This window comes from Canis lupus, chromosome 8 (assembly GCF_011100685.1).
Source record: "Canis lupus familiaris isolate Mischka breed German Shepherd chromosome 8, alternate assembly UU_Cfam_GSD_1.0, whole genome shotgun sequence".
NCBI lineage: Eukaryota > Metazoa > Chordata > Mammalia > Carnivora > Canidae > Canis > Canis lupus.
This window is the reverse complement of record NC_049229.1, coordinates 48,876,694-48,904,379: the sequence shown is the minus strand read 5'-3', so window position 1 is coordinate 48,904,379 and position 27,686 is coordinate 48,876,694. Positions and strand designations below refer to the sequence as shown.

The window sequence follows — 27,686 nt, the reverse complement described above, 5'->3', positions numbered from 1 at the left end:
GGAGGAGAAATTGTTGGTGAAAGACAAGGCCTCCTCTTTCAGCTCCCCTGCTCATCTCTTACACAGTCATCTAGTCACAATCCCCCACCCATACCCAGCCACGAAGTCACCCGGAGTCACAAACACTGCTGAAGTCAGGAAAGGCCAGGCTCACACAAGCAGGTGCCCTCAGGTCCAATCTAGCACACTGAGCCTCCCAATGATAGGATGCCCATTCCTCTGAACACCCGCCAACTCCTCGACCCACCTGATTGCCAAAGACAGCCATGGAGCAGGCTGTTGACACCTCATTAGCCCCGAACCAGACGGAAGCAATGCGGGAGGGCATGCCCAGGATGAACACCTGGGCCACAGAGCAGATGATCTGGCCTAGGACGGTGACGGGGAAGAGATGTGGCTTCAGGCTACCCAACTTCACCCAGGCCCCCAGGCAGTTGAGAGCAGAGCCGGTGAGGGCGATGGTGCGCAGGCCGAATTTCTCCAGCAGCCAGGCCACCGGCAGGAGCAGAGGGATGTAGGTCAGCATGTAACACATGGACAGCCAGTCGATGGCAAAGGCGCTGACCCCGTAGAAGTTCATGAAGATGTTGTTGATGGAGCCGTACTGGATCCACTGGAAGGCGTTGCACATGGAGTAGCAGCTGAAGAGCAGGACCACCACCCAGCGGCGCTTGCTCACCTTGATCACGCTAAGCTCCTCGGGACACGAGCTACTGGGGTGGGCCAAGCCCCCGGGCTGGGCCAAGGTACTGGGGTGCGCCGAACTGCTCGGGTGGGCCGAGACGCTGGGGTGGATGGAGACGCTGGGGTGGGCCGAGGCGCTGCGACCCGCGGGGAGTGCAGGCTCGGGCGCCGAGGGGCCATCGTCGTACTCCTGTAGGTTGGGGTCTTCATTCACCATGACCGCAGCCTCTCCTGGAGCCCGAGACAGGTGCCGGGGAGGCCTCGGGACAGAGCCTTGGCTGCGCCCTTAGGGCTGACAGCGCCGGCCCAGCCCGGAGTACCCCGAGAGCCGAGCCCGCGTCAAGGCTGCGAGTCGAGCTCCCTGCACTCACCCCCCTTCGGCTCCCACTCTTCCTTGGTGACTTCGGCCCGGACCGCGGGCCCCCAGGCCGGCCGCGGACACCCCACCGGCTCCCGGTCCCGGCTCCCGGTGGCCTTGAGTCCTCCCGGGGCGGGGGGGGGGGGCGGGCGGGTGCAGGCCAAGTTCAGTCCCCGCGTCCCGGAGAAAAGTTCGCGCCTGGCGCCGAGCCTCTAGGTGGGACTCGGCGCTGCTCCCGGGTGGCTTTGGGGCCCCGCCCCGGGGCGCACGTGACCTCCCCGCCCCCGTGCAGCGCGGCCGCCCCCACCCTCCTGCCCCCCTGGCCTCCCGCCTCCCGCGCCGGGCTGGGCCGGCTGCGCAGCTGTTTCGCCACAGCTTGCGGGGTGCATTCCTCCCCCACGCCCCGGGTGCCATGGAAACGGCCGGGTTAACCCCCACCCGCGCACCGCCCCTCAAATTCACTGCCCTCTGCCGGGGACCCCCCAACACACACACACACACACGGAAAAACCCCCGGGGCCCCGGGAGGGAACCGCACCGAGACGGGCTGCTCCGCGGGCCCATCCCCGCCGCCCCGCGCCTCCAAAGTGCCCTCGGGGGATCCAGGAGGGATCCCCGGCTTTTTACCAATTGGATCCTTGCTGGACTTTCGGTACGAAGAGACGCGTGGGATTCCTCGGCCGTCGCGCTCCCCGGGGCCAACGGGAGTCGCAGGAAAGTCGTCTTCCCCGCTGCTGTGCCCGCGAACCTGGTCTCGTCTTAGGGAGCTCGGATTCGAACCCGGGACGTAGGCCTCCCCCTGCCGCGCGGCCCCGGACGGCCTGCTAGGCGAGCACCTGCGGGGGCGGGCGGACCCGGCCCTTCAGAGCTAGGGGCGCTGAGCGATGAAGTTCCCAGCCTGGCGCCGGCTCTGGACGAGGTCTGCAAATGGCCCTGGGCTGCCACCTGTTGACCGAGCCCATTACAGAGGCGACTCCTCAAATCATCGCCTCCAGAAAGTCAGGCCTGCAGGGCAGAAATGCCTGTTCGCAGTGTCCATTTCAGCCCCCGGAGGGAGAAGAGCCTAGATTCTCCCTGGGTTCCAACCACCAGCCTAGCAACTCCTAAGTGTGTGATGTAAATTAAGGTACTCCACCTCTCTGTGCCTCAGTTTCTTCATCCGTAAAAGAGGGGTGATGAAATCACAGTACCCACCTCAGACTGTTGTTTTGAGGCTTGAACGATACAAGACAGGAGAGTACTTTGAGAATTCCTGGCAGACCGTTAAGCGTTCCCCTGAGTGTTGGCTATCCTAATAATCCAAAGGCTAACGCGTGTTGTATCATGCTAACCACGTTTACCACATTATGTTATTAAAGCATCACAAGAACTCTATGATGTAGTTACTATTGCATGCCTGCATTTAAGATCGGAAGGCTGAGGTTCAAAAAGTGAAGTGACTTCTTAGGATCCCAGCTGGCTTGCAGAGCCATAGTTTCCCAAGCAAGTCTGTATTCATTCAAGCTACAGACTCACGGCACAAATGCAGGCTGGGGACAGCAGTGTGGGCATCCCCCTGGCAGCTTGTTACAAGGGCAGACGCCCAGCCCACCCCAGACCTCCTGAAATAGAGGCTACATTTTAGAAGATCTCCAGGTGATTTGTTTGTTTGCACGTTAAAGTATGAGCGCCACTGGGTGCCACTGCTTTCCTTTTCAAATTTTCAGACACAAAAGGAATTTAAAGCTCTAAGCAGTGGTTCTCAACTTGGGCTGAACATTAGAATCACATGGAGAACTCAACATTAACCGTGCCTCAGCCACAACCCAAATCAGGTTCTTAAAGAGTGGACCCCTGGCATGTACACGTTTAAAGCTCCACAAGGTGATCTCAGCAGGTAGCCAAGTCTGAGCACCCCTGATGGGGCCAGAGCCACTGGTTCCCGGGAGGCAGAACACTGTTTGGAGGCACCCACTTTTTGGCAAAAATTATGGGGTCTTGGATTATAATGGAATGTTTGAAGAGAAAGCTCATACCCACAAAGAATCTCCATGCTAATTTAACATTGCCTATTCTCAAAATTCCAGCAGTGTTTCCTATCATTCTCCAAGGAGCACAACTTCCATTCTCTTGGAAGACCTTCCAAGACCTCCCACTGCTTCTTATTCCTAGATCATCATGGACCTCTCTCCAAATTCTTCCCAGGGTGTTCTTTTAAAAGAAAGAAAGAAACAAAGAAATTAATTTGTTAACTTTTTAGAGTAATCTCTGTACCCAAGGTGGGACTTGAATTCACAACAACCCCAAGATTAAGAGTCAGACACTCTATTGACTGAGCCAGCCAGGTACTCCTTTACAATATATTCTTAACTTCGCCTTACAGATATGGAAACTGAGGCTCAGAGAGTTGGAGCCTGTAACTCAGACCCCCACGACTACTTAGCATCAAAACAAGCAACAATACAGTTCTGTGAGTTCCCCTCCATGCAGCACACCTCCTCTCCCCACCATGTGCTCCTGTGGGGTAACGGATGCTTCAGTTTGGTGACAAATCCTAAGTGGTCTAACCTGCCGTTCTAGTGATATTTGGGGTTGTGTTTTATGGTACAGTGAGTCAGATTAAATGTGAGGTGCAGATATCTTCTACTAACCTCTCTATCCTTCAGTTTCTGATTTATAAAGATTCAAAAATACCTGCATATTGGTTTTGGTAATAATATTCTGGTGGCTGGGGATCCCTGGGTGGCTCAGCAGTTTGGCGTCTGCCTTCGGCCCAGGGCGTGATCCTGGAGTCCTGGGATTGAGTTCCACGTCAGACTCCCTGCATGGAGCCTGCTTCTCCCTCTGCCTGTGTCTCTGCCTCTCTCTCTCTCTCTCTCTCTCTCTCTCTCTGTGTGTCTCATGAATAAATAAATAAAAAATAAAAAAAATATTCTGGTGGCCACACAAGAATTCTGTCTCTTGGCTGGTTCCCATCAGGGGCGGACAGCTATATAAATGTTGGGTAGTTATTACATAGAAACCCTCTGTGTTCACCCATTGAAAAAACAAGTACTGAGCAGCTTCTATGTATTACATCCATCTATTGATCAATAGATACGTTCTATCTATAGGTGCACCTCGAAGGGGAACGGGAAATCCATTTTAGAGATTGCTTCCTGAAAGGGGGCCCTGATTCCTTGTTCTATCCCAGCTGATGTCCCAGGGACCTTGAGGGACCCTCTGGTATTGAACTCAAAGTCTCCTGGCCTTCAGCAGAATAGTAGCAAAGTCTGCCCTCTAGAGGCTAACAGCTACTCCCGACAATAAAAGTGGGGACTTGAAGTCCAAGCATCCCATCTGATAAGCAGGGCGCAGGTATGCGAGGCATGGAATTTGTTGAGTGCACAGGAAGGCTAAGTTGCTAATGAATGAATCAGATCGAGATTCTGGATTAGTCTCTCTTAAAAAATACTGGCTCTCGGAATTTGTGGAAATGTTGCTCTTACAAATCTTATATGTGTAATAGTGCATCCTCACCAATATCCTGTTTTTCCCTTATTTCCCACACTCCCATGCATTTCCAGGTCCTTAAGGAACGTTTGATGAGATAATCATACAGCACATGCTCTCAATACTTGTTGGTGGAATAGAATGGAATTACACATTACCATGAAGTTTGAGAAATCGGGGGCAAAGAGGAGCTCGGAGAGGTTTTCAGAGATTAAAAAACAGGTTTCGTAAGACGCTTTCCAAAAAAGCAGGCATAGAATGTCATCAGAGTTATCATCAAATCTGGAAACAGGAAGTCAGGGGACTGAAGCCTCTGAGACTCCAGACTCAACCCTGGAACTTCAGGGAAGCCTCTTCGGCCAACCGGTGTCCTCCAAAGCGGGGCCAGGGTGTCACCTCAGAAAAGTGGGTGTGTGGTCAGAGGCCCCATTACCTACACCCTAGTTTTGCCTGACCCTTCCTTGACCTTCTTACTGCTGCCGGTGACTTTGACACTTGCAGATTCTGTGGGGATCTTATCCCCTTACGTCTCCTACTTACGATGAAACTTCCGTCGCGTCATCCAAAGATCATGCCCAGGTCCGCTTCTCCTCTGGGGTTCTGTCAATGAATAGCTCTGCCAGCAACCAGCCAGCCAGAGAAGGACCTGGAGAACTACCCAGAACCCTCTGTTCCCTGACTCTCAGTGTCCGCTGGCTGCTCATCGCCACCCCCCCGCCCCGGCTTCCCTTTCCTCCTTTCTCTTTGGCACCACCTTAGTTCAGCTTATTGTGGCTCCTCACCTCGATCCTGTGACCCCTTCCTTGTTGGTCTGACCCTTCCAGTGCAGCGCTGCGCCACTTCGCTTTGGGCCTCTCCCCTGCCTGGGGTCCTCCAGCAGCCACCCCTTGGTTGCAGAGGCTCCCCACTCCTTTGTGATGCTGCTCTGGCCCCATCTCCTACCACCACCTACTCCACCTTGCACTCCAGGCAGGTGGAACCACCTGCAGCTCCCCCAAGCATTATGAACACATCATGCCTGCACACACCAGCCTTCACAATGCAGGGCAAGTGTCACCTCCTCCAGGAAGGCTTTCCCAGTGCCCGAAGCATGATTCAGAGGTTTCCTTCACACCCGTACCCTTCATACACACACCTTTATGGGAACTCCTGTCACACCTGACCACACATGTTTATTTAGCTCTTTAAGTCATCCACTTGCCTTGAGTTTCTCAAGTTATCATGCCCTAGTCATAGTCAATGCCAATCTCTAGCTTGCTGTCTGGCCCAGACCAAGGAAATGAAGACGTGATTGAACTGCCTTCTGCGATGCAACCCCTAGACGAGGTCCACCTCCAGATGGCCTCAAAATGAATGAAAACGTGTCCAGCTTGTCCTGAATGCTCATGCCTCCTTTGCTTGTCTTTTTTTTTTTTTCCTTAGAACTCCCACAGAGCCAATAGAGTGGGACAGCCAGGAGGTCAGTCCTGTGGTGTGGGATTCTGGATTCCTTCCCCATAAGGGTCCTCTGGGTTCACAGAGTCTCCTTGACGGGAATGCAATCAGGGCCTGCTGACACTGAGGAGGCCCATTCTCCTTAGAAGAGAGGACAGAATGAAAGCATCCTGCCTGAGGCACCTGGGTGGCTCAGTGGGCTAAGCATCTGCCTTCAGCTCAGGTCATGATCACTGGGTCCTAGAATCAAGCCCTCCTTTGGGCTTGCTGCTCCACCAGGAGTCTGCTTCTCCCTCTCCCTCTGCCCTTGTTCCTGTTTGTGCTCTCTCTCTCTCTTTCTATCACATAAATAAAATTTTGAAAGAAAGAAAGAAAGAAAGAAAGAAAAAGAAAGAAAGAAAGAAAGAAAGAAAGAAAGAAAGAAAGAAAGAAAGAAAGAAAAGGAAAGGAAAGGAAAGGAAAAGAAAAGAGAAAAGAAAAGAAAAGAAAAGAAAAGAAAATAAAAGAAAAGAAAAGAAAAGAAAAGAAAAGAAAAAAGAAAAGCTCCTACCTGGACATGTTAGAGGCCAGGCTCTGTCCTGGACACATGGTTTAAAGTGAATGTCTCAGTTCACTGGGAATACATGGCTCTATCTTGAAAGGCCTCAAAAGGTATTGGTCATTCTCTTAAAGAAAAGGCCTGTGGACTTGGGTGACATTGTATTTCCTCCACTGTTCATGTTTTGGTGTGTCCATCGCATTGTTCTTCGCACCCTTAGTTCTCTATAGATTTTAAATATTTCTTAATAATTAGAAAACCAAGTTCCTCCATAAACACGAGAAAGCCCTAACTAAACATGAGTCAAAGAGGAAGGAGATATTAAAATATTTTTTGCATATTCTATAGAAAGCCCAGAGGTGTGAGGCTTTCTTTGCATAATGAGACAGAGGAAGTGTGGTAGCAGTGAGATTTGTTGATTACCAGGGCAACAGTTAAAAGGTACCTGGGGTGACAAAGAAGAGGGGTGCTGACCAGGCAGGGTTATGTGATGTTGAAACCATAGTGTTAGAGAAAGGATCGATAGAATCATCTGGTTAAGCCCCTCAGTTAATACGGACAATACTCAGGCCCAGGGAGCTCTTTTAACAGAGTCCTTAGTTCATTCACACCTTTGTCTCCTGCAGGCCAACCACTGGGTGTCAGGGAAACCAAACACAACAGAGACAGCAGTCTTACCCTCTGAGAGTCCACAGACTAATGGTGAGGCAGGTTGGTGAGCAAGTCATTGCAGGGTGGCTCAGTAACTGCACGGTGAGGGTCCCTGCCGGCTCATGGATGGACAAAGCAGGAAGCTAGACAGGGTTTCTCAGGGAGATGTTTGAACGGGACCTTGAGGAACAGGTAAGACTCAGTCAGGACCTGTGGCCAGTGTTGGGGATCCTCTGGTGAGTAAAATGGTCCTTTCCTGCCCCCTTGGAGCTAATAGTTTAGTTGGGAGGACAACCACCCATCAAACTGTCACATGCATAAGTAAAATTGTTACAGGTGCTCTGAGGGTTATTTGTAAGAATTTGTAAAGAAGGACAGACAAGCTAGATCCCAAGCCAGCTCTTAAGAAAGAGTGAAAACTAAAAGAAAACAAACGAACAAAAACTAAAAAAAAAAAAAAGAAGAAAGAAAGAAAGAAAGAAGAAAAAGAAAAAAGAAAGAAAGAAAGAAAGAAAGAAAGAAAGAAAGAAAGAAAGAAAGAAAGAAAGAAAGAGAAAACGAACTAGGTGAAAGAGAGAGGAAGGGCATTCTAGGCAAAGCAAACAGTATGTGCAAAGGCTCTGAGGCAGGAAGGAGCTGAACATCAGTGTGACTGGGGCAGAGTGAAGGTGAGGGCAACCCGAGAGAGAGGCAGCAGCTAGATGGTGCAGGCACCATTGAGGGATTTTTACGTTGTCCTAAGAGCAAAGGGGAGACATCAAGAGGTCTTAAGCAGATGAAGGGACATTATCAAAGTTGTCAATTGGAGAGTGCTGGCTGCTCTGGCTGCTTTGGGGAGAACCCAGTTGGGGTGGGGGGTGAGCATGGGGACAGAGGGACCTCTCAGGAGGTGTTGTGCTCACTCAGGTGAGAAGGGAGTTTGGAGACTCAGAGTGGCAGCAGTGAGAGGATGGGGAGGAGCTGCGGGCACAGGTGAGAGGCAGTGGTGGTGGGACTGGATGGCGGGAGGAATCAGGATAATGTCCTCTGGAGGGAGGGTAACAACTTCCCAGTAAACCTTGCAGAGCAAGAAGCAGAATGATATCATCACTACTGCCTCCAGTTGCTCTGTCCTTCTTCCTTTCTGGGCCCCCACCCCTTCCTACAGCAACCTCAGCCACTGCAAGATCGAAAGGCCAGAGAAGCTGCTTTAAATTCTGAGTATAAGTTTCCATAAAAACCCAGCAATCAAATTTTACGGAAAGCAAGGAATCCTGAATTCATCCTCTCCTCTTTCACTCTTTGGCATCATGCCTCCTCAGGACTTCAGGGCAGGACACTTGGTTCAAGTTCACCTCACTTCTATGAATAAACAGAAAACTTAGAAAGAAACAAGTCCAAAATGAAACCCTTTACGTATTTATGGATTCCCTTTAAGTTTTCCAAAGTAATAGTTGCGTGAAGTCCCTGCTGGTGATGCCATCAACTGCCCTGAGCTCTAAGGAGTCTTGAAAGTGCTTCTCCAAACAGGACAACCAAGAATGCTTAACTGTATCCCAGTTTTTTCAATAACCTTTTTTTTTTTTAATTGTTGCACTGATTGTTATGCTGGTGCCTAATATGAACCAGCTTAAGCTGGAAAATAATGTGTTTCGAGAACAGTGGAGGTACTCCCAGACTTTACCTGTGTAGGAGCTGACCACTCAAGTGGCAGAAAGGGCTGAGTGTGGCTGAAGCCTTGGAAGCTGCCAGAGGCCGATGTGCTCACGGTTCCTTCCTTCTCAATTCCTGTCTGTGTCTCAGTGCATTTGGGCGGTTATAACAAAAATAGCTTGTAAATGCCAGAAATTTACTTCTCACAGTTCTAAAGGCTGATAGATCCCACAATCCGGGGGCTGGCAAATGTGGCATCTGGTGGGGCCCCCTCCCTGGTTCTCAGACAGCATCTTCTTGCTGTGACCTCATATGGTGGAAGAGGTGAGGAGCTCTCTGGGGTCTCTTTTGTAAGGGCACTGAAGCCATTCATGAGGGCACCCTCCTGACCTAGCCACCTCCTAAAGGCCCCCCCTGCTGATATCATCACACTGGAGGTTATGTTTCGAATATGAAACTGGGGGTACACAGACAGTCCATAGCATCTTCAAGGTCAGTTTTCTTTTTCCCTCTTCCTAAATATTAGTTTTCTTGGGGATCCCTGGGTGGCTCAGTGGTTTAACGCCTGCCTTTGGCCCAGGGTGCGATCCTAGAGTCCCGGGATCGAGTCCCGCACCGGGGTCCTGGCGTGGAGGCTGCTTCTCCCTCCTCCTGTGTCTCTGCCTCTCTCTCTTTCTCTCTTTCTCTCTCTCTATCATGAATAAATAAATAAATCTTAAAAAAAAAGATTAGTTTTCTCCACATTGGAGTTTCACCTCTTAACAACCTCAGCTTCCTGAGAGACGCTGCCCTGCTTTTCTGTCCTAAATACAAATGCCCAGATGCCCATTCCTTGACCCACCGACCATAACCATAGGGGCAGCTCCCAAGGGGGCTATATATTGAAATGGAAGATAAACAGTTTCCAGAAAGAGAGCGGCAATTAACCAAACAGATAAAGTGATCAGTGCCAGAAAGCCTACTGAATGGGAGAAGATTCTTACAAAAGACATATCCTATAAAAGGTTAGTAGCCAAAATACACCAAAAAAAACTTATACCACTCAACACCCAAAACACAAGTAATCCAATTAAAAAGTAGGCAGAAGACACAAACAGACATTTTTTCTGAAGAAGACAAACAGATGACCAACAGACACATGAAAAGATGTTCAACATCACTCATCACCAAGGAAATGCAAATCGAAACCACAATGAGATATCACCTCACACCTGTCAGCACGGCTAACGTCAAAAGCAAAAGAAACAACAGGGGTTGGTAACGATGTGGAGAAAAGGGAGCCCTTGTGCACTGTTGGTGGGAATGCAAACTGGTGCAGCCACTCTGAAAAATGGTATGGAAGCTTTTCAAAAAATTAAAAATAAAATGATCATATCATTCACTAATTCGACTACTGCATATTTGCACAAAGCATATGAAAACACTGAATTGAAAAGATGCACGCACCCTGTGTTTACTGCAGCACAATAGCCAAATTATGGAAGCAACCCAAGTGTCCATCAATAGACGAATAAAGAGGTGCTATATATATATATATATATACTCAGCCATAGAAAGAATGAAGTCTTGCCATTTGCAACAATATGGATGGATCTAGAGGATATAATGCTAGGTGAAATAAGTCAGTCAAAGAAAAACAAGTACCATGATTTCACTCATATGCAGAATTTAAGAAACAAAACAAATGAACAAAGGAAAAAAGATACTAACAAAAAAACCCCAGACTCTTAGCTATAGAGAACAAACTAATGGTTAAGAGGGGAGGTGGGTGGGAGGATGGGTGAGATAGGTAAAGGGGATTAAAATACACTTATCGTGATGAGCACTGAGTAATGTACAGAGTTGTTGAATTACTATATTGTACACCTGAAACTAATCTGATGCCGTACATTAACTGCACCAGAATTTTTTTAAAAATGGCTAGTGGCTCTAACTCATAGGTACGGAGAATCACATATCTTTAGAAGTGAGGTACCTAGTTCCCTACACCCTTGGTGCTTGGAAGGATCCCTATTTTCTTTTAGGATCCCTATTTTCTTAATAAGGACCCCATCGTGTTTGCCAGAGAAATGATCTGGGAGCACAGTGACATTCAAGGGCTGGCTGTGCCCGTTTAATTTCTTATGCACAGTAGTCTGTGTGATTCTGTAGAACACTCTAGAACCCAAATACAGCTTTGTGCAGTTGGTATTTTCTTACAGATCTCTGTGTGACAAGGTACCTTTCTGTCTTCCCCACCTTATTCCTCATTCTTCGACCTTCTCCCTGGTCCACCAAGCTCTCAAGAACTCTTTTGTCTGCCCAGCAGGAGGGCACATTTCCGGCGTTCTGGCCCTGGGTGCCACTCCTGGGCTCCGTGTTCCAGTGTTTGTGCACTGATTCCAGATGGCAGGTGAGCAAACACAAGGGCTGCTGCCCAGCACAGACAACACACTCACTGTCCCGTCCCAGGAGGACAGACTGACCTCACAGCACCCCAGGCTCTAGGTCCCCAGGCCACTGCCTCCTTTCCCCCTCTCCCCATGAGACTCCCAGAGGCTGGCAGCCTTTCCTCCTCCTACTTTCTTCTCCCCTCAGCTCACCCCTTGGGACCTGACTCCCATGCCCAGCCCCCTCCCACCTTTGCTGCGGGGGGTGAGGGGCATTGGGAACAGCTCTCCCTCTGGGGCTGGATCCATCTGGCTGCTCACACTTTTCCTTTTGGTCTCCCTGATTTGCTAGTTTCCTTTTTAAAAAATATGTGTATCCAAGTAATAGGAGTGAATTAATTTAGAAAATGAGGTCATTAGTCGTGCAGATGGTTCATGGATGCTACAGAAATGGCGGTGGTGGCTTGTGGGTAACTCAAGTTTGGGAAATATTGAGTTAGATGAATGGGTACAAACTCTAATCGAAAACAGCTACCAGACTCACGCAATGACAACGGCCATGTGTCACCTAATTATATCTGTTGGCATGGCCTCGCTCTGTCTGCAAATCAGGTAACCACAATACAAAACTACTGACACAACCTGTTTCCATCCCCACAGCCTTTGTGACACAATGGGCCAGGACTCAGTCTCCCCTCTGTGCCTGGACCCAAGTACCCTCATGGAGCTTGTTACCTTCCGTATCCCAGACACTCACTCATTCTGGATGCTAACACATCCCTCTCATCTCCATGGCTATCAAAAGAATGTTTTTGGCCAGTGTGTTGAGGTTCAGGAGATCAGAAGAAATCCATGGGGTCTTGATATGGAGTATTCCCTTTTTTCTCTTTGAAAAAAGAGAAAAAGTGAGAGATTGGGAGGAAGCAGGGGATGAATGGTGGCTTGGGATGGGGCTATCCATTCACTCTCATGTATTCATTCAACAAACGTTGTTGAGTCTTGATTACATGTCCGGCACTGCTATGAGTACAGGAGATACAATGGTGAACACACTACAAGTTCCTACACCTTTGAAAGTTTACAATCCCAAGGAGAAAGTGGCAATATCATGAAAGATAGCAAGATAGAGAGTGAGGTGGTGGTTAGAGGAGGCCTCTCTAAGGTGACATTTAAGGATAAGTAAGGAAACAAGCCACATGGATATCTTGAGCTAAGAGTGCCCCAGGCACAGAAATAGCAAGTGGAAAGGCCCTGAGATAGGAACACACTTGCTATGTTCAAGGCAGAGCAGCTGCAGTAGGGAGAGTGTGGGGAGAAGAGGTCAGATAGGCAGATGGGGGCCAGATCCAGTGGGGTCTGGTGGGCTTTGGTGAGGGCTTGAGCTTCGATTGAGGTGAGAAGCTCCAGGAAGGTTTTAAGCAGAGGGGTGATGGGGAGTGACTTGTATTGTAAAAGGATCACTCTGACTGCCACGTGGGGAGCTGACAGGGGAGTGAGGGGGAACAGTTAGGAGACTTCAGTGGGGGATGAAGGAGAGGAACAGAAGTATCTGCTCTGAGGTGTGAAGCATGGATGTGCTGACAGGTGGGCTGGTCAGGCCATGTTCCCAACTGTGAAAAATGGGAGCTCCCTCTCTGGAAATGTAACTCAGCACCAGTACTTCTGGAGGCAATAGTTAGGAAGAGGTACAGTCATCTCTTCAGTATTTGGACACCTCAAGCCAAGAGATGGCAGCTCAGACCACACTGGGCATGTGCTGTTCCCACCACTTAGAACACATTTCTTCTCCCTCTTCATCCACTTGATATTATTTTCTGCACAGCATTCAGTTGAAATCTCACTTCCTTAGACTCCCCAGACCTCTTGTCCTCCAAGGAATAGGTCGGGTCCTTGGTGTATGCTCTCCTAGTACTTATCAGCATTGTCATTCACTAATTAGTATCATTAGTTCTTCTGTCTCTGCGTCCCCCACCAGACTGTAGACTCTGTGCAGGCAGGGACGTGGGTCTGCTTTATTCACGTCTCCATCTTTAGTCCCTAGCTATCTGCCTGACATGGGTGTTCAATATATTCTTGTTGAATGAATGGATCAATAAGTGAAGGAGAATAGAGCAAGTGCCAAAGATACAGCTGGGAGGAGAGCTGGTTCTCAAAGTAGAGATGCAAATAGGAACAGGGCTTGTGACAACTCAGAAATCAAAGGACTCACAGGCACTTAACGTGGAAAGCATGAGGACTCCGTCCTGGACTTGCAGACAGACTCAGCCTTGTAGATATGCCTACATGTGTGGATAGACATGCATGTGCATGCACACGCACACATATACACACACACCAGCAGTAACAGCAGTAGCTCCTGTTATGAAGGGTAAAGATAGGTTAATAACAAAAAATCTCTACTCAAGACATTTACTGAAGTAGGAGCAGAAACTAAGACTAGGGAAGACTCAGTGGTTGAGCATCGGCCTTCCACTCAGGTCGAGATCCCAGGGTCCTGGGATCGTATCCCTCATCAGGCTCTTCGCAGGGAGCCTGCTTCTCCCTCTGCCTGTGTCTCTGCCTCTCTCTGTGTGTCTCTCAAGAATAAATAAATAAATAAAATCTTAAAAAAAAAAAAGAAACCAAGACTAATATTTTGATGGCCACATTTGTTCTTGAGGCAAATGATGCAATCAAGTCTCATTTGAAACCAGATCAGTATTGATAGGAATTATGACACAATCAATTTGGTTTCAATGCTTCTAGCTCCAAGCCTCCAAGTTCCCTTCCACATCCCTTCTTCCAATCTCTAGCATTCTTATGCCCCCTCTACCTTCAGAGAATCAAAGACCTTTAGAGAAACAGTGGGCAAAAACTCTACATCTACAGGGTAAATGGCTGATAAGGCAAAGTATTACTCTTATCAAGAGCATTTGCACTTTGGTTGCAATGAATACCTTCAGCCACTGCAACAAAGTTTGGGGTTCTTATACCCTTGTGATTTTGTTCCATGGACAGCCAGCTGTCTCACAAACGCTGTTCTAATCTTTTATTCATTGCCCTTTGAAGGCATTGTGCATGGTGGTTATCTTAGCACAAGCGAGTACGTTTTGTCCAAGGGACATTTTTATATATCACTTTCAAAAACCACTATGGTTCCAACCATTAAAAATTCACAAAGTAATGAACCTTACATACATCCTCATTCCATCCTCATCCTTCCTTCTTACCACAGATGACACACTGTACCAGAGTGGCCCAATCAGAATGGCCTTTGAGTCAAACATTCTGCTTCATGTCAAGTAGGTTTACTTCTTGCAACTATGAAGACCTCCTGGCTCACTAAATTGTAGCAACTGATGAGAACTTCTGACTTCCAATTCAATGCTGCATGCCACCAACCACCCTGTCTCCTGGCAGCTGTGTTTCTTGAGTTTGGGGTGCATGGTGTGTTGATCGATGAAAGGTTTTCAACTTGGGGTCTATGAATGGATTCCAGGAGTCTATAATCCCTGAGATAATATCTTCCAAATTTGATAAGTATGTATATATTTTGTAAAGGAAAGGGGGGGGGTAGTCCAGATTTTCATCAGATCTTCAAAGTGGTCCGATGACCACCAAATATAAGAAATCACAGGCTTAGATGGGTAATCTAGACATTTCAGGTAAAAACGTCTACTTTGATGCATGTCACTTACTTAGTATCTGCCCTTACTCTCACTCAGTACATGGTGTTAGGGGCAGAGCTGCTGACTGTTCTGTTTATTTTGTCACTGGGCAACTGGTTTGATGCAGCACGTAATCTCAAGTGGATTTCCTGACATGAATGATGCACCTTGGAGACAACCTTTGACAACTAAACAGAGAAGTTTCTGGATTAACTTTGGGCAGAGTAAAGCAAGTGTTTGGTGAGACCATCCTGCCTTCTAGAAGGTGACTTTTTATTCTCTCCATTTGCAACAAGATTCCAAGAACTGGGTCTAAAGGGAAAATGTCGCTGCTGGTTTCCGTGTGCAGGTGACCTTAGATTGGGAACGAGACCAGCAAGGGCTGCAGGGCACGGGGAGTGGGAATTGCTTCTGCTTACCCGCCCTGCTGGTATGTCCTATGCTGTGCAGGGGAGGGAGAAATCTTCCTCTACCCTTCAAGGTCTTCCAGCTGGAGTAAGAATTCAACGGACACAAAACAGATTAGTGGGAAGAAAAAACGAAGCTCTATTATGTGCGCCTGGAGACCCAATAATGAAATTGAGACCTAAAGAAAAGACCCAGGCAGGCAGTCTTTCTGTATTTTAGACAAAGAAATGATAAATTTGTGAAGAATTTACAGAGTAAGGAAAAACAGGTATTTGGAAGCTTTGATTGGTAAGGAATTTGGGCTGAGGGTGTAGATTAGTAAAAAATAACAAGGCTGATTTCTGTAGTTTTTTAGACTTTCAAGTCCCTATCTCAGGTGATAAGGATATCTATGTCCTTCTTAGTACAGGGAGGGATTTTTTTTTCTCTACATATATTTTTTTAAAGATTTCATTTATTTATTCATGAGAGACACACAGAGAGAGGCAGAGACATAGGCAGAGGGAGAAGCAGGCTCCATGCAGGGAGCCCGATGTGGGACCTGATCCCCAGACTTGGGATCATGCCCTGGGCCAAAGGCAAACACTCAACCACTGAGCCCCCCCGCCGGGCGCCCCCAGGGAGGGTATTTTCCATATGGGAGATTTATTTCCTGCTTTCAGGGGGACAGAGGAGGGTCAGAGTGTCCTTGCACTGGGCTGGTAGCTTCAATTCAAAGCAATCAGTGTGCTACCGCGGCACATGTGAGGGCGGCCTGCCCTGGGCCCCTGCATATGGCTGAGGCTAGAATCACTCCCCAGCCACACGTTTCAGATTGAGGTAACTCCCCGTTGCCTTAAAGGTCAGGAAAGCTGCTGTGCTGACACAGGCCCTTCTGCCCCTGACAGTCGGCCCCACATGGACTCTTGAGTCATCACATCTGGATGACTAGGCTGACAAAAACAAGGTTTCTTGGGGTGAGTCGAATCAGGGGGCAAGACTGTGGGGGAGCAGAAAGAACCCAGGACTTGGAGTCTGAGGATCTGGATTCGAGGCCTGTGAACGTGGGCATGCTGCTTTGATCCCTTTGGCTCTGGGGGGAAATTGGGGTAACACAAGTCACACTGCTGAACGCGGTACAAGGGACCCAACAGGTGCTCAGTGAAAGGGACTGGGCAGGACCCACACTTCGACAGAAGTCTTGGCCCTACAGCAGGATGTGGTCAGCGGTGAGCTACACCGTAGTGTCTTCAGAGGCCGTCTAGGGCGACCAGGCTGATCTCCAGACCTGTGGAGACTTGCGCCCCAGTCATCCATTTATTCAGCAAAGGTGTCTTCAGAGCTGTGCCCAGGGAGGCCGCCCAGACCCATCGGGTTGGCTGGGGTAGAGCTCTGCGGCCTAGCCTGGGTCTCTCTTCCCTGGGAAGCTGGGACAGAGCGGGACTGGGGCAGCCAAGGGGGGTTGTCCCCACAGTTCTCTGCCTCATCACCAGGTGGCAGCACCAACTTAGGACTGCTGTCCCCACCCTCCTGGCAGTACCCTGGGACTTCAGAAATTCCCAAGTGCACCCCAGCTTGGTGTATAGCCCCAGTTTCGGAGGCAATGAAGACGAGCTTGAGTGCCATCCCCACACTTGGCTGTGCAAACTTGGGCAAACCGTTTAACTTTATTTTTTTTTTAAGATTTTATTTCTAAGTAATCTCTACTCCCAACACAGGGCTCAAACTCAACGACCCCAAGATGAAGAGTGGCATGCTCCACCCACGGAGCCACCCCTTTCCCCCCTGCCCCGTTTAACCTCTTTTGAGTCTGTTTATTTGCTAAATGGAGATGCTAATAGTTCCTGAAACAAGAGTGAACAGAAAAGCAGGTAAATGTTTGATAAATGGCAGCTGATATCAACCCAACCCCACAAGAAGATTAAGTGGCATGGTCCTCTTACTTTTTCATACATCACCCTTATTTTGCACCTTTTTTCCTCTTTCAAGGAGAGGATAATAAATTATAAATTTATAAATAATAAATTTATTATTTAAAATAAGCATGCAATCTTGGGGATAGTGTGGGTTTGATTCCAGGGTGTCACAATAAAGCAAACATTAAAGTAACAAAATAAAATAAAATAAGCCTGCAGATAAACATTTTGGGGTGGGGGAATGGGGAAGCAGGATGAAGGTCCACAGTGTAATTTTTCTAGAACAGAACTGACTTTTCCCCTTCCTTCCGTCCTCCGCTTCTTCTCATCCTCTTCATTTTCTTTCTTCTATCTTGGGATTTTTACTTTTTTTTTTTAAAGATTTATTTATTTATTATTCATGATAGACAGAGAGAGAGAGAGAGGCAGAGACACAGGCAGAGGGAGAAGCAGGCTCCATGCCGGGAGGCCAAAGTGGGACTCGATCCTGGGACTCCAGGATCGTGCCCTGAGCCAAAGGCAGGCGCCAAACCGCTGAGCCACCCAGGGATTCCCAAGGGGATTTTTACTTTTTAAAGCAAAAAGTAACTACTTGCTTTGTGTAAAGCCCTTAGTTAGGCAGGGACAGGTTGGGGGCAAAGGTTGAGGAGAGCAGAATTATACACACAGGAAAGAGTTCCAACCTCAGAGGTGCTCACTAATCTTGTAGCTGGTGAACTGATACCCAGGAGGCAGGCACCCAAATGCAACTAAAATGATCGCGCGGGTGGCTCAGCGGTTTAGTGCCTGCCTTCAAACCAGGGTGTGATCCTGGGGTCGTGATCGAGTCCCACGTCGGGCTCCCTGCAAGGAGCCTGCTTCTCCCTCTGCCTGTGCCTCTGCCTCTCTCTCTCTCTCTCTCTCTCTCTGTGTGTGTCTCTCATGAATAAATAAGTAAAATCTTTAAAAATATATGTAAAAAAATAAAGTAATCGTTAAAATATTAAAATATTTACATTCTGGCTGGTCAGGGGCCCCTGCCCTAGGACCCAACTGTGCTGCAGTGCAAGCCCCAGCCCCAGCCCCTGCCCCTGCCCCTGCCCCTGCCCCAGCCCCAGCCCCAGGCCCAGCCCCAGGCCCAGCTTCAGGCCCAGCCTCAGGCCCAGCCCCTGCCCCAGCCCCAGCTCCAACCCCAGGCCTGGCCCCAGCTCCAGCCCCAGCATCTATTCTAATTGGCCAGTGCCTGGCCTGACTTTTGAATACCTCCTGTGAGCAGGTTGGCTGGGCTCCATACACATAGGACCAAAGGGGATGGGGAATATAGTCTGGAGACTAAGTTAAAACTCCCAGTGATGGTTTTCAAATCACAGCCTAGGGTGCTTGCCAGAAGCAGTAATGGGTCATATCCAGGTTAGGCATGCCAGAGGCTGGTGCAGTTCTGGCTGAATGCCCAACTTCTGAAAGAGCACAGGGCATCTCAGAGAACCCTCTCAGAAAGCAGTCTACTCCTGCTGGCTCCTGACATTAGGATCTAGTGCCCCCTGCTTCCTGGGAAACTCGTATAGCTCATCATTCCTGAGTGTGGGGTTTCTTAACAGAAGCTTACTCTGGCTGGGGTGGCTTAAGCAAGAAGTGAATTTGCTGGAAGGATATTGTGTAGCTCACAGAATCCAGAGAAAGGCTGGAGAACAAGGCTCAGAATAAGGCAGGAACTAGAACATTTTCCACCACAGGGATTCTCTGGCTGGGGCTTCGCAGTTGGAGTGGAGGGCTCCCACCATCTTTTGGGTCTTTCCTTTGCTCTGTTCAAGGGTCAAATTCCCAGAAAAGAGGCTGTTTGGCTCAGCCTGGGTCACATGATTGCACCCTCGCCAGATAAAGCAGAGCACCTGACTGATAGCTGCTCTACACATTGAAACAGAAATTAGGGTACTTTACCAAAAGAGAGGGAGAAATGATCCCTCTAATCACCTGCATGCTAGTTTCAGATCACAGTTCAGTAGCATCCTGTCTTTGGCTTCCAGGGGTTAGACCGAGACAGAACTAGATCCTCATTCCAGTACTACAACCTTCCTGGAGGGCATCAGCAGGTTCTATGAGGGCAGGGATTGCAGAGGTTTTGCTCATGTTTGAATTCCCAGCCCCATGCATAGTAGCAGAGAACCTGACACACCGTAGGAATTCAGTAAATACTTGTTGGCTGAATGAATGGATGGATGAATGGGTGAAGGAATGAATGAAAGACAAAGCTTCTAGGAATGTAGAGTCCAAGACAATTCTTATTCTGACAATGGAATATGAGTAACAAAAAAAACATTTGCCCCATGTACAGATGGATCAGATCTTTAAGAACAGGAATCAAGGGAAGGGACTCATTCCCATGGAGATGGTAGAGATTGGGGCATGAGTCCTGGTGGGGCCAGAGGAGGCTAGGGTAGTAAGCTGTGTTTCTTGAGTCACACTGTCACCTAGCTTTTAGTCTTGTGTTTAGATGTCAGACAGAGACAAGGACCAGGATCAAAGTAAAATCAAGGTGGAATCCTGAGCAGGGCTCTGGAAAAGGAGATTTGCCTCTGTCTACCCTCTCAGTCTCAATCCTATTCCTCCATGTCCTGCTTCCTTGAGGATGTATAATAGAAGTTGGCCTGTCTGCCAGTCTAACTGGCTCTCTGTTCCCTCTCCACACACACACACACACACACACACACACACACACACACACACACTGAACCAATCCTCTGACCCAGGGAGGAAAAAGGATACATTCCGATGCAGCCTCTTCAATTGGAGCCTCAAATATGACAACCATGTTGGTTTCTCCTGAGACCATTGAGAGACAGTGATAAAGACAAGACGTCCACCCGTATGATGAACGAAGCCACCAGTCATGACTAAGGGTAGCCAGTCAAATGGCCATCTGGATAGGCCATTCACAAACCCATGAGCAAAGGCAGAGTTTGTCTCTGTCTTGATTATTTATATATCCCTAGTACTCAACTAGAAGCCCCCTAGAAGTCCCCTAATACTTCTTGATTTGATAAAGGAAGGAAAGAAGGAATAAATGAAGTATCTCTTATAGTCTCAAGACTTATCTACTTCAGGTTAAAGTTACTTATGTCTCCTTCAGAAGTTACCATCCATGTCTATTCTGTTAACCAAATGGTCACAGTTAAATGTGGAATTTCAGTCTATTAATGGCTGTGAAAGAACACTACGTAGTGCTCTGAAACCACGTGATGATAGTGGGGACCTGAGTCTGGGAACCCGGTAAAACTTCCCTATGCTGATATTTGAAGAAGAGGTAGGAGTTATCTAGATGAGGGTGGGGAGATTACGGGAGAAAGAGCAGGTCAGCTGAGACTCAAGGGCGTGAGCAGGGTTCTGAAGTCTGAGGGAGCAGAGACAATCAGGGGAAGAGACAGAGGCCAGCACAGAGGAAATGAGAGTGGCCTGAGGTGAGCTGAGGGCCAGAGGGTATAAGGTCTCCAGGGTCCCAGCGAGGATTTACGCTTCCACCTTAGTAGTCACCTTAGTAGTAAACCCCAATCCTGCCATGTGCCCCAGACCATTGATAAGCATTTGAGTGAATGCTGCTGTTTCACTTACAAGATGTGCCAAGGGGGAGGGTGTGGGACCTTGTACCGATGTGACTTTCAACCTGACTTTATCACTCTGCTGGCACAGCTATGAAATGCTGATCTCCAGGAATGGGGACCTTTGTCTCTGCCCGTCGCAAGATGGTTTGGAAAATTTAGTGTCAGTTTCTTAAAATGCCACATGATAGGGAAATGAGATATGATGCTTTTCACTTTTCAGAACTGGATGTTCTCTAGAGAAAACAGAAGGGGGGAAATTTCAGGGATGCTCCTGGGCTTCCAAACTATAGTGTTTATTATACCCAATATTTGTTAAGCTTTAAAAATCTAAATATATGAATTTTTAAACAAGAGAAGACTTCAACCAATCTTGGTTTTGAATAACATGGAGGTTTTATTCTTATCTCTTAAAAGGGGCAAAACCTCTTCTTCCATGTCTTCTGTGCACTAACAACAAGGTAGAAAATAAAGCAAATATTTGCATTCTGTGTCCATTAAGAAAAGTGATGTTTCCTAAATGAAGCTTTTTTTTTTAGCATATTTCCTTATTTTTTTATTTTTTTACTTTTGAGAGAGAGCTCATGTGTGAGTTGGGGTGAGGGGGAGAGGGAGAGGGAGAGAGAGTCTTAAGCAGGCTCAACCCCCAGTGTAGAGCCTGACGTGGGACTTGATTTCATGACCCTGAGATCATGACCTGAGTGGAATTCAAGAGTCGGCCACTTAACCAACTGAGCCACCCAGGTGCCCCAAGCATAGTTTTCTTTAAATCAATTCCCTTTTTCATAGAAGTAAATTGATCTTTATAAGGATATATATATATATATATATATATATATATCCTTATAATAGATATATATCTATAGATATCTATATCTATATAGATATAGATATCTATAGATATATCTATATATCTATAGATATAGATATAGATATCTATATCTCCTTATAATAGATGGAAAACCACTAAGTTTATTAGCATAAATATGCACTGATTAAATAAATATGTTTAACCAAGTGTCACCTAAAATCACCAAGAAGGCACTGTGGCAACGGAGGTGGATTTTAAAAAGTGGGTAGAATTTTGAAAAACCAATGTGGCATGTCATGCCACCTAGATCAGAATCACCAGGGAATCTCATTAAAAATGAATATTCCTGTGCCTCACTTAAAGAACCCCTGAAAAGATGACAGAGAGATTCTAGGCAGTGGAAACAACACAGAGGAAGCGTGAAGGCTCAGCTAATGTAAAATGCAAAATACGGTCCCAAACGTACTTCTTGGCCTGGCCCATTCACAGGATTTGTTTCTAAGAGAGGAGGGATGGCAAAGATACAGATGCAGTGAAATGGCAGGACACCTGCCCCCCGATGTTTATAGCAGCAAAGTCCATAATAGCCAAACTGTGGAAGGAGCCTCGGTGTCCATCGAAAGATGAATAGATAAAGAAGCTGTGGTCTATGTATACAATGGAATATTCCTCAGCCATTAGAAACGACAAACACCCACCATTTGCTTCAATGTGGAGGGTATTGTGCTGAGTGAAGTCAGTCAATTGGAGAAGGACAAACATTATATGGTCTCATTCATTTTGGGAATATAAAAATTAGTGAAAGGGATTATAGGAGAAAGGAGAGAAAATGAGTGGGAAACATCAGAAAGGGAGACAGAACATGAGAGAACCTAACTCTGGGAAACGAACAAAGGGTAGTGGAAAAGGAGGTGGGTGGGGAGTTGGGGTGACTGGGTGATGGACACTGAGGGGGGGCACTTGATGGGATGAGCACTGGGTGGTATACTATATGTTGGCAAATTGAACTCCAATAATAAATAAATAAATAAATAAATAAATAAATAAATAAATAAATAAATAAATTTTTTTAAAAAAAGAGGAGGGATGGGTGCCAGGACAGGTTAGCAGGCTAAGCTCTCATAGTCTAGAAGCAACAAGGACTAACGCTCGGTTTCTCAGCCTCAGCACTGCTACCGCATGGGGCTGGATCCTCCTTAGCTGTGCAATCTGTCCTGTGTATGTTCAGCAGCATCCCTGGCCCCTGGTCATCATCTGTCTCCCATATCATAACAATAGAACATGTCTCCAGATGTTGCCAAATGTCCCCTGAGGGACAAAGATCACCCCCACTAGAGAACCACTGAGTGAGGGAAATGGGTGTTCCTCATTTGGGTGTTCTCGTGGCTCCTGCATCAGACAGAATTAGGTAAGTGGCACGTAATAATGCTGCTCATAGTGCCTTAAGCAAATAAATTCTTTTCTGCTCCACTTAGAAAAAAAAAAAAAGTAGGCCTTCTAGAGCTTGTATCATTACATTTCTGTAGCATGACCAGGGACCCCCAAACTCTCTTCTTCCTTTGTACACAATCGTCTCATAGTCCTAAAATTGTTACCTTACTTCATGTACTGCATCTGTCCTCCACACGGAAAGGAGAGAGGCATGTACCAACTGAGATGACTCCATCTTTTTTTAAGATTAATTTATTTTTATTTGAGAGAGAAAGAGTGCAAGCGAGTGTGTGTGGGAGAGGCAGAGAGAGGGAGAGAGAGAATCTTAAGCTGATTCCCCGCTGAGTGTGGAGCCTGATGCAGGACTCGATCTCATGACCCCAAGATCATGACCTGAGCTGAAATCAAGAGTTGGACACTTAATTGACTGAGCCATCCAGGTGCCTCTTGAGATGAACACCTTTTAAAGAGCTTTCCCATAAGCCCAGCCAGCAGTTTCTGCTTCTATCTCATTGATCTGTGTCACATAGCTATCCTAGCTGCAAGAGAGTCTGGGAAATGTCATCTTTTTAGCTGGGTACATTGCCATCCTAGACAACGTGAAGATGCTATAGTAAGGAAAAGGGGGAGAATGGCTTTGAGAGGTCAATTTTCATTTCTTACCAGTGTTCCTCATCTTTGCTTCTAGGTATAATGACAAGCTCAGCAGTCTCTCACCAGTGATCTTCCAGAAGGAGCTAGACAGACTACCAGGCAGCAGTGGAATTTGCCTATAAAAATTTCCCTAATAAATTCCTCTAAGATGGGACGCCTGGGTGGCTCAGCAGTTGAGCGTCTGCCTTCGGCTCAGGGTGTGATCCCAGGATCTGGGATCGAGTCCCATATTGGGCTCCTTGCGGGAAGCCTACCTCTCCCTCTGCCTATGCCTCTGCCTCTGTGTGTGTGTGTGTGTGTCTCATGAATAAATGAATAAAATCTTAAAACAAAAGCAAATTCCTCTAAGAGAATTTCTTAGCTCTGCCTGCTGGTAGAGTCTGTAAACCAAGATTGAACTTTCATTCTACTTTTCTGGAAGTAGATCAACTCAATGATATAGCGAGTGGTTGAAACACAAGGTTTTTAGGAGGGATGTCTCTGTCCCCTTCTTACCGTCATTTCCTGTCTCCCCAAGACCCATGCGAGGCCAGTGGGGTACCTGGTTATCCACATGGCAGCAAGTCTATTACGTGTCTGCTTTACACACTTGCTCCAAATGCCACCATTAGGCACTCACTCCTGGTGTCAGGTGTTATTCTTTCTGGGTGCCTCTTAGCATGCCAGTCCTCTCTGGCAGGGAGAAAAGATTATTTAATCCACCCCCTCATGTGGGTCTCAGTTCACTAGCCCTTTCCTTCCTTGGAATTCCTGAGCAACAGGGATGTGGGGCACCTAAATCCGTGCGGGAGAGGTGGCTAGGGGAGAAGAGAGAGATGGCATGTTTTACTGAAAAGAAGTGGGGCACCCAGCAGGTTCTCCTCCTTTACTGTAAAGCTGCAGCCACACTGGGACTTGGGTCAGAGGTATTAATAAACACTGCTGGTAAGTTTGGGTCCAGCAGATGGCAACCCCATGACCTTTCAGTTGACTTTGCCTCCCTTTCTCTCCCCACCCACACTTCTCAACCTGAAGACTAAAAATCTGGCTTTCCTGTAATTTGTTTTGACACTAACTTAGGGATTAACACTGCTGGTAAGAGACAAACACAGAGGGTGGTGGTGGGGTGGAGGGGCACGGATAAATATTCCCCAGGAAGCTTCATGTCAAAGTCACAGATAATGATGACGCTGTCATATGCCCATTTCTGGCTGCACGGAGCTTTCCTTTAGCCTGGGCTTTCCGGGGAGACATCACTGACCAAGGTTAGAATGAAACCGGCAGACCTCTGCAGGGCTGCCTCAGCCCCACAGGGAAGAGGTCCTCAGCCTCTTCTCCCCACCCTACAGGAATGGCACTGGCCCTCCTGTTAGACCCCTCCACACAGGGCAAGGAGTCCTTAGACCCAAAGGGTCATGCCTACCCAGGGCCCTCTGTCCCCTTTTAACTTTTATTTTTTAAAGATTTTATTTATTTACTTATTTGAGAAAGAGAGAGAGAGAGAGAGAGAAAGAGAGACAACAGGAGGAGGGGTAGAGGGAAAAGAGAATCTCAAGTAGACTGTGCTGAGCATGGAATCTGATGTGGGGCTCGATCTCATGACCCTAAGATCATGACCTGAGCAAAATCAAGAGTCAGAGTCTCAACCGATGGAGACACCCAGGCTCCCCCTCTGTCCTTTCTCAAGCATGCTCCATCTACCCAAGAAATCCCAGAATTCCCCACTTGAGTGACCCTAAGCTGGCTTTCCAGGAGATGTGGGCCCCTTCCCTTAATGCTTCTTCTTTAGGGAAGACCAGACCACTGGTATATGCACCCCTGCACCCCAGGGATGGCCAAGGGATGGCTGTCTGTGTGGGAGGTGTGGAGAGGGAACCAAGTCTTGCAGGTTGGTATGTGTACCTACAGGAACCCGAAACCACTGAGGAGGAGCCAGAGGAGGGACAAGAAGAGGACAGGCTGAAGTCTTGGAGCTGTTTGTCCCTGTGCTTCCTTGTGCGAACACAAAATTCTGAAGTGTCTAAGAAGTCTAAATTCAAACCTCACCTTCCATGTTGTTATATAGATATATTTGTAGAACAAAAGAACATTTTTGCTCGACATATTTATTTTGTAAGCTTGGCTTATAATGTGTAAATATTTTAGACACATGGTATGTGGCCTCTGTTTGTGCTCTTGCCTCAGGCCCTGCAAATGCTAGGAGCCAACCTGCTTCACAAACATATTTTGTTTGGTCTGCGGAGTGTTTTAAAAATTGGGAAATTTCCGGGTATAAATTCTAATTTGGGCTTTCCTGGACACATCAGAAGATATGGCAACACTGGGCTGGAACTCCCACATGGTAGCATGGGGTAGAATGGAGGGGCAGCTGCCTGCTTTTAGCAGACAAGCACTTACTCTTCAGTTTGCCACACTCCCCACTACTCCCAACTGTCCTACATCTGGTGAGCTTCATGTATTTACAGTGGCTGCCTGAGCCATGGAGGCATTTGAGTGTGGGTCCTGAGGGAGCGGTCCCTGTCTGGGGTAGGACAGAGCTGGGACAAAGCTGGTGGGTGAGACCTCCATGGTCAGAGCTCTGGAAGTTCAAATTTATTCATAGCTGCCCCTCCAACGTTCCTGTGTGGAGATGAAGTCAGCACCAGCACTCACCCTAGGCTCAGCCTGATGCTTTCTCTACCAGACTGACCAGAAAGGAGAAGTGGAACTGCCTGGGGTCATTAGAAAGTAAAGAATGAAAGAGGAAGAGCGGTCCTTGTCGAGAGATGGGAACCACGCACGTGAGCTCTGCATTTCTAGTTGGGGCCCTGAGTGTCATTCAGTAGATGCCCAGCACAGGTCATGTGCCTTCTGTGGGGCTTTCTGGGGGAAAGTCACAGTGCTGGAGACGGCAGGGGGGAGGAAAATCTCTGATTGGAAGGAAGCCTGCCCCAACCTCCCATGCGAGGCCAGGCCTTGACACAGCTGGCTGCAGAAAAAGCAGGGCCTTACTGTCTGCTTCCTAAGAATGTGAAAGCCAAATGAATTCTTTTCAATGCATGTAACATCTGCAGTGACCCCTGGCTTCTTTGCTCTGCCTAGACCCTAGGAAACCGGTAAGTGGGTTGCAGCCCCTCATCACATATCCAAGTCCACACTGAGTCCACTCAGGAAGAGGAAGCCCCATTTACCAAGCATGTTAGGAGACCGCAGGTTAAAATGTCAGATTCTGCATTGGAAGCAGTGCTGATATTTGGGGAAGGTCTTCTGAGCTGTCTCCAGCAGACTCTGAGGGCCGTTCCCACACTCTGGGCGTCCCCGAGCATCATCTTCAGGGTTGAGGCACCCAAAGGTGGCCACGTGCCTCCAGAGGCCCTTGGGTTGGACTCCTCCCGTAGATGGGCTACAAGGAGGTCAGGTGACCACACGCTGGCACCCCAGTTTTGCAGACCTCTGCAGAGTTCAATAGTCACACTAGGCCCACACTGGTGTGATCCTAGCAAGATAGGGGAGACTTGGGCAGGGGAGGCCCAGAGTTGAGACTTTGCATCAAACCAACCACAGCTGTCGACCTGGCAGGTTGAGGAGGAGCTGTTCTTCTTTTTCCCTGTGGTCATCACATCCCAAGATGGGGTGCCAACAGGGAGACCACGGACCATGGTAGTCCCTCTGAAGGACGAAGGGATGAGTTTGAGGTGGTGGCTGAAGGAACTGAATGAGACACTTCCCTGTCACTTTTGATCCCAGCTGACTCAATGGAAGCTGTGGGTATGGGCAGGCCCTGCCATTGGGTGAGGCCGTGTGTGCTGTGCAGGCCTAGGGAGCTGTGAGGAGCAGGTGGACATTGAAGCTGGGGAACCAGAGCATACCGGCTTCAGGCTCTGCCCAAATTAGTGAATTTTGTTTTTGTTCTTGCTTTCTTTAAAAAAAGATTTATCTATTCATGACAGACACACACAGAGAGGTAGAGACATAGGCAGAAGGAGAAGCAGGCTCCCTGAGCGGAGCCTGATGCAGGACTCAGTCCCAGGACCCTGGAATCACACCCTGAGCTGAAGGCAGACACTCAACTACTGAGTCCCCCAGGTGCCTCCCAAACTAGTGAATTTGAAGGCCTGAAGACAACCCTGTGCTGATGGGGCACTGCTGCCCTCAAACTGCTCAAAATGGCAG

At 48.0% G+C, this 27,686-nt stretch overlaps 1 protein-coding gene and 1 long non-coding RNA gene across 9 annotated transcripts in view; one reads left to right on the top strand and one right to left on the bottom strand.

Moving 5' to 3' along the window:
* The window catches only part of FLVCR2 (FLVCR heme transporter 2), a 56,338-nt gene extending 50,858 nt beyond the window's left edge, over positions 1-5,480 (bottom strand). For 5 of the 8 annotated variants that reach the window (XR_005363559.1, XM_038545332.1, XM_038545331.1 and 2 more), the window contains exon 1: positions 248-1,166. Coding sequence is in view for 7 of the 8 variants with exons in the window: in XM_038545332.1 (XP_038401260.1) it covers positions 248-901 (654 nt within the window). In the remaining variant the exon portion in view is untranslated. Of the gene's footprint in view, positions 1-247; positions 1,167-1,669; positions 2,048-2,236; positions 2,269-3,057; positions 3,233-5,295 lie in introns of those variants that run through there. The other 3 variants (XM_038545335.1, XM_038545336.1, XM_038545337.1) reach the window with 3 other exon arrangements.
* Positions 117-23,828, top strand: LOC119872905. Its single transcript, XR_005363562.1, has 4 exons — positions 117-746; positions 11,047-11,160; positions 14,912-15,049; positions 23,590-23,828. It is a non-coding gene; the product is annotated as an uncharacterized LOC119872905 (long non-coding RNA).
* The last annotated feature ends 3,858 nt before the right edge of the window (positions 23,829-27,686 follow it).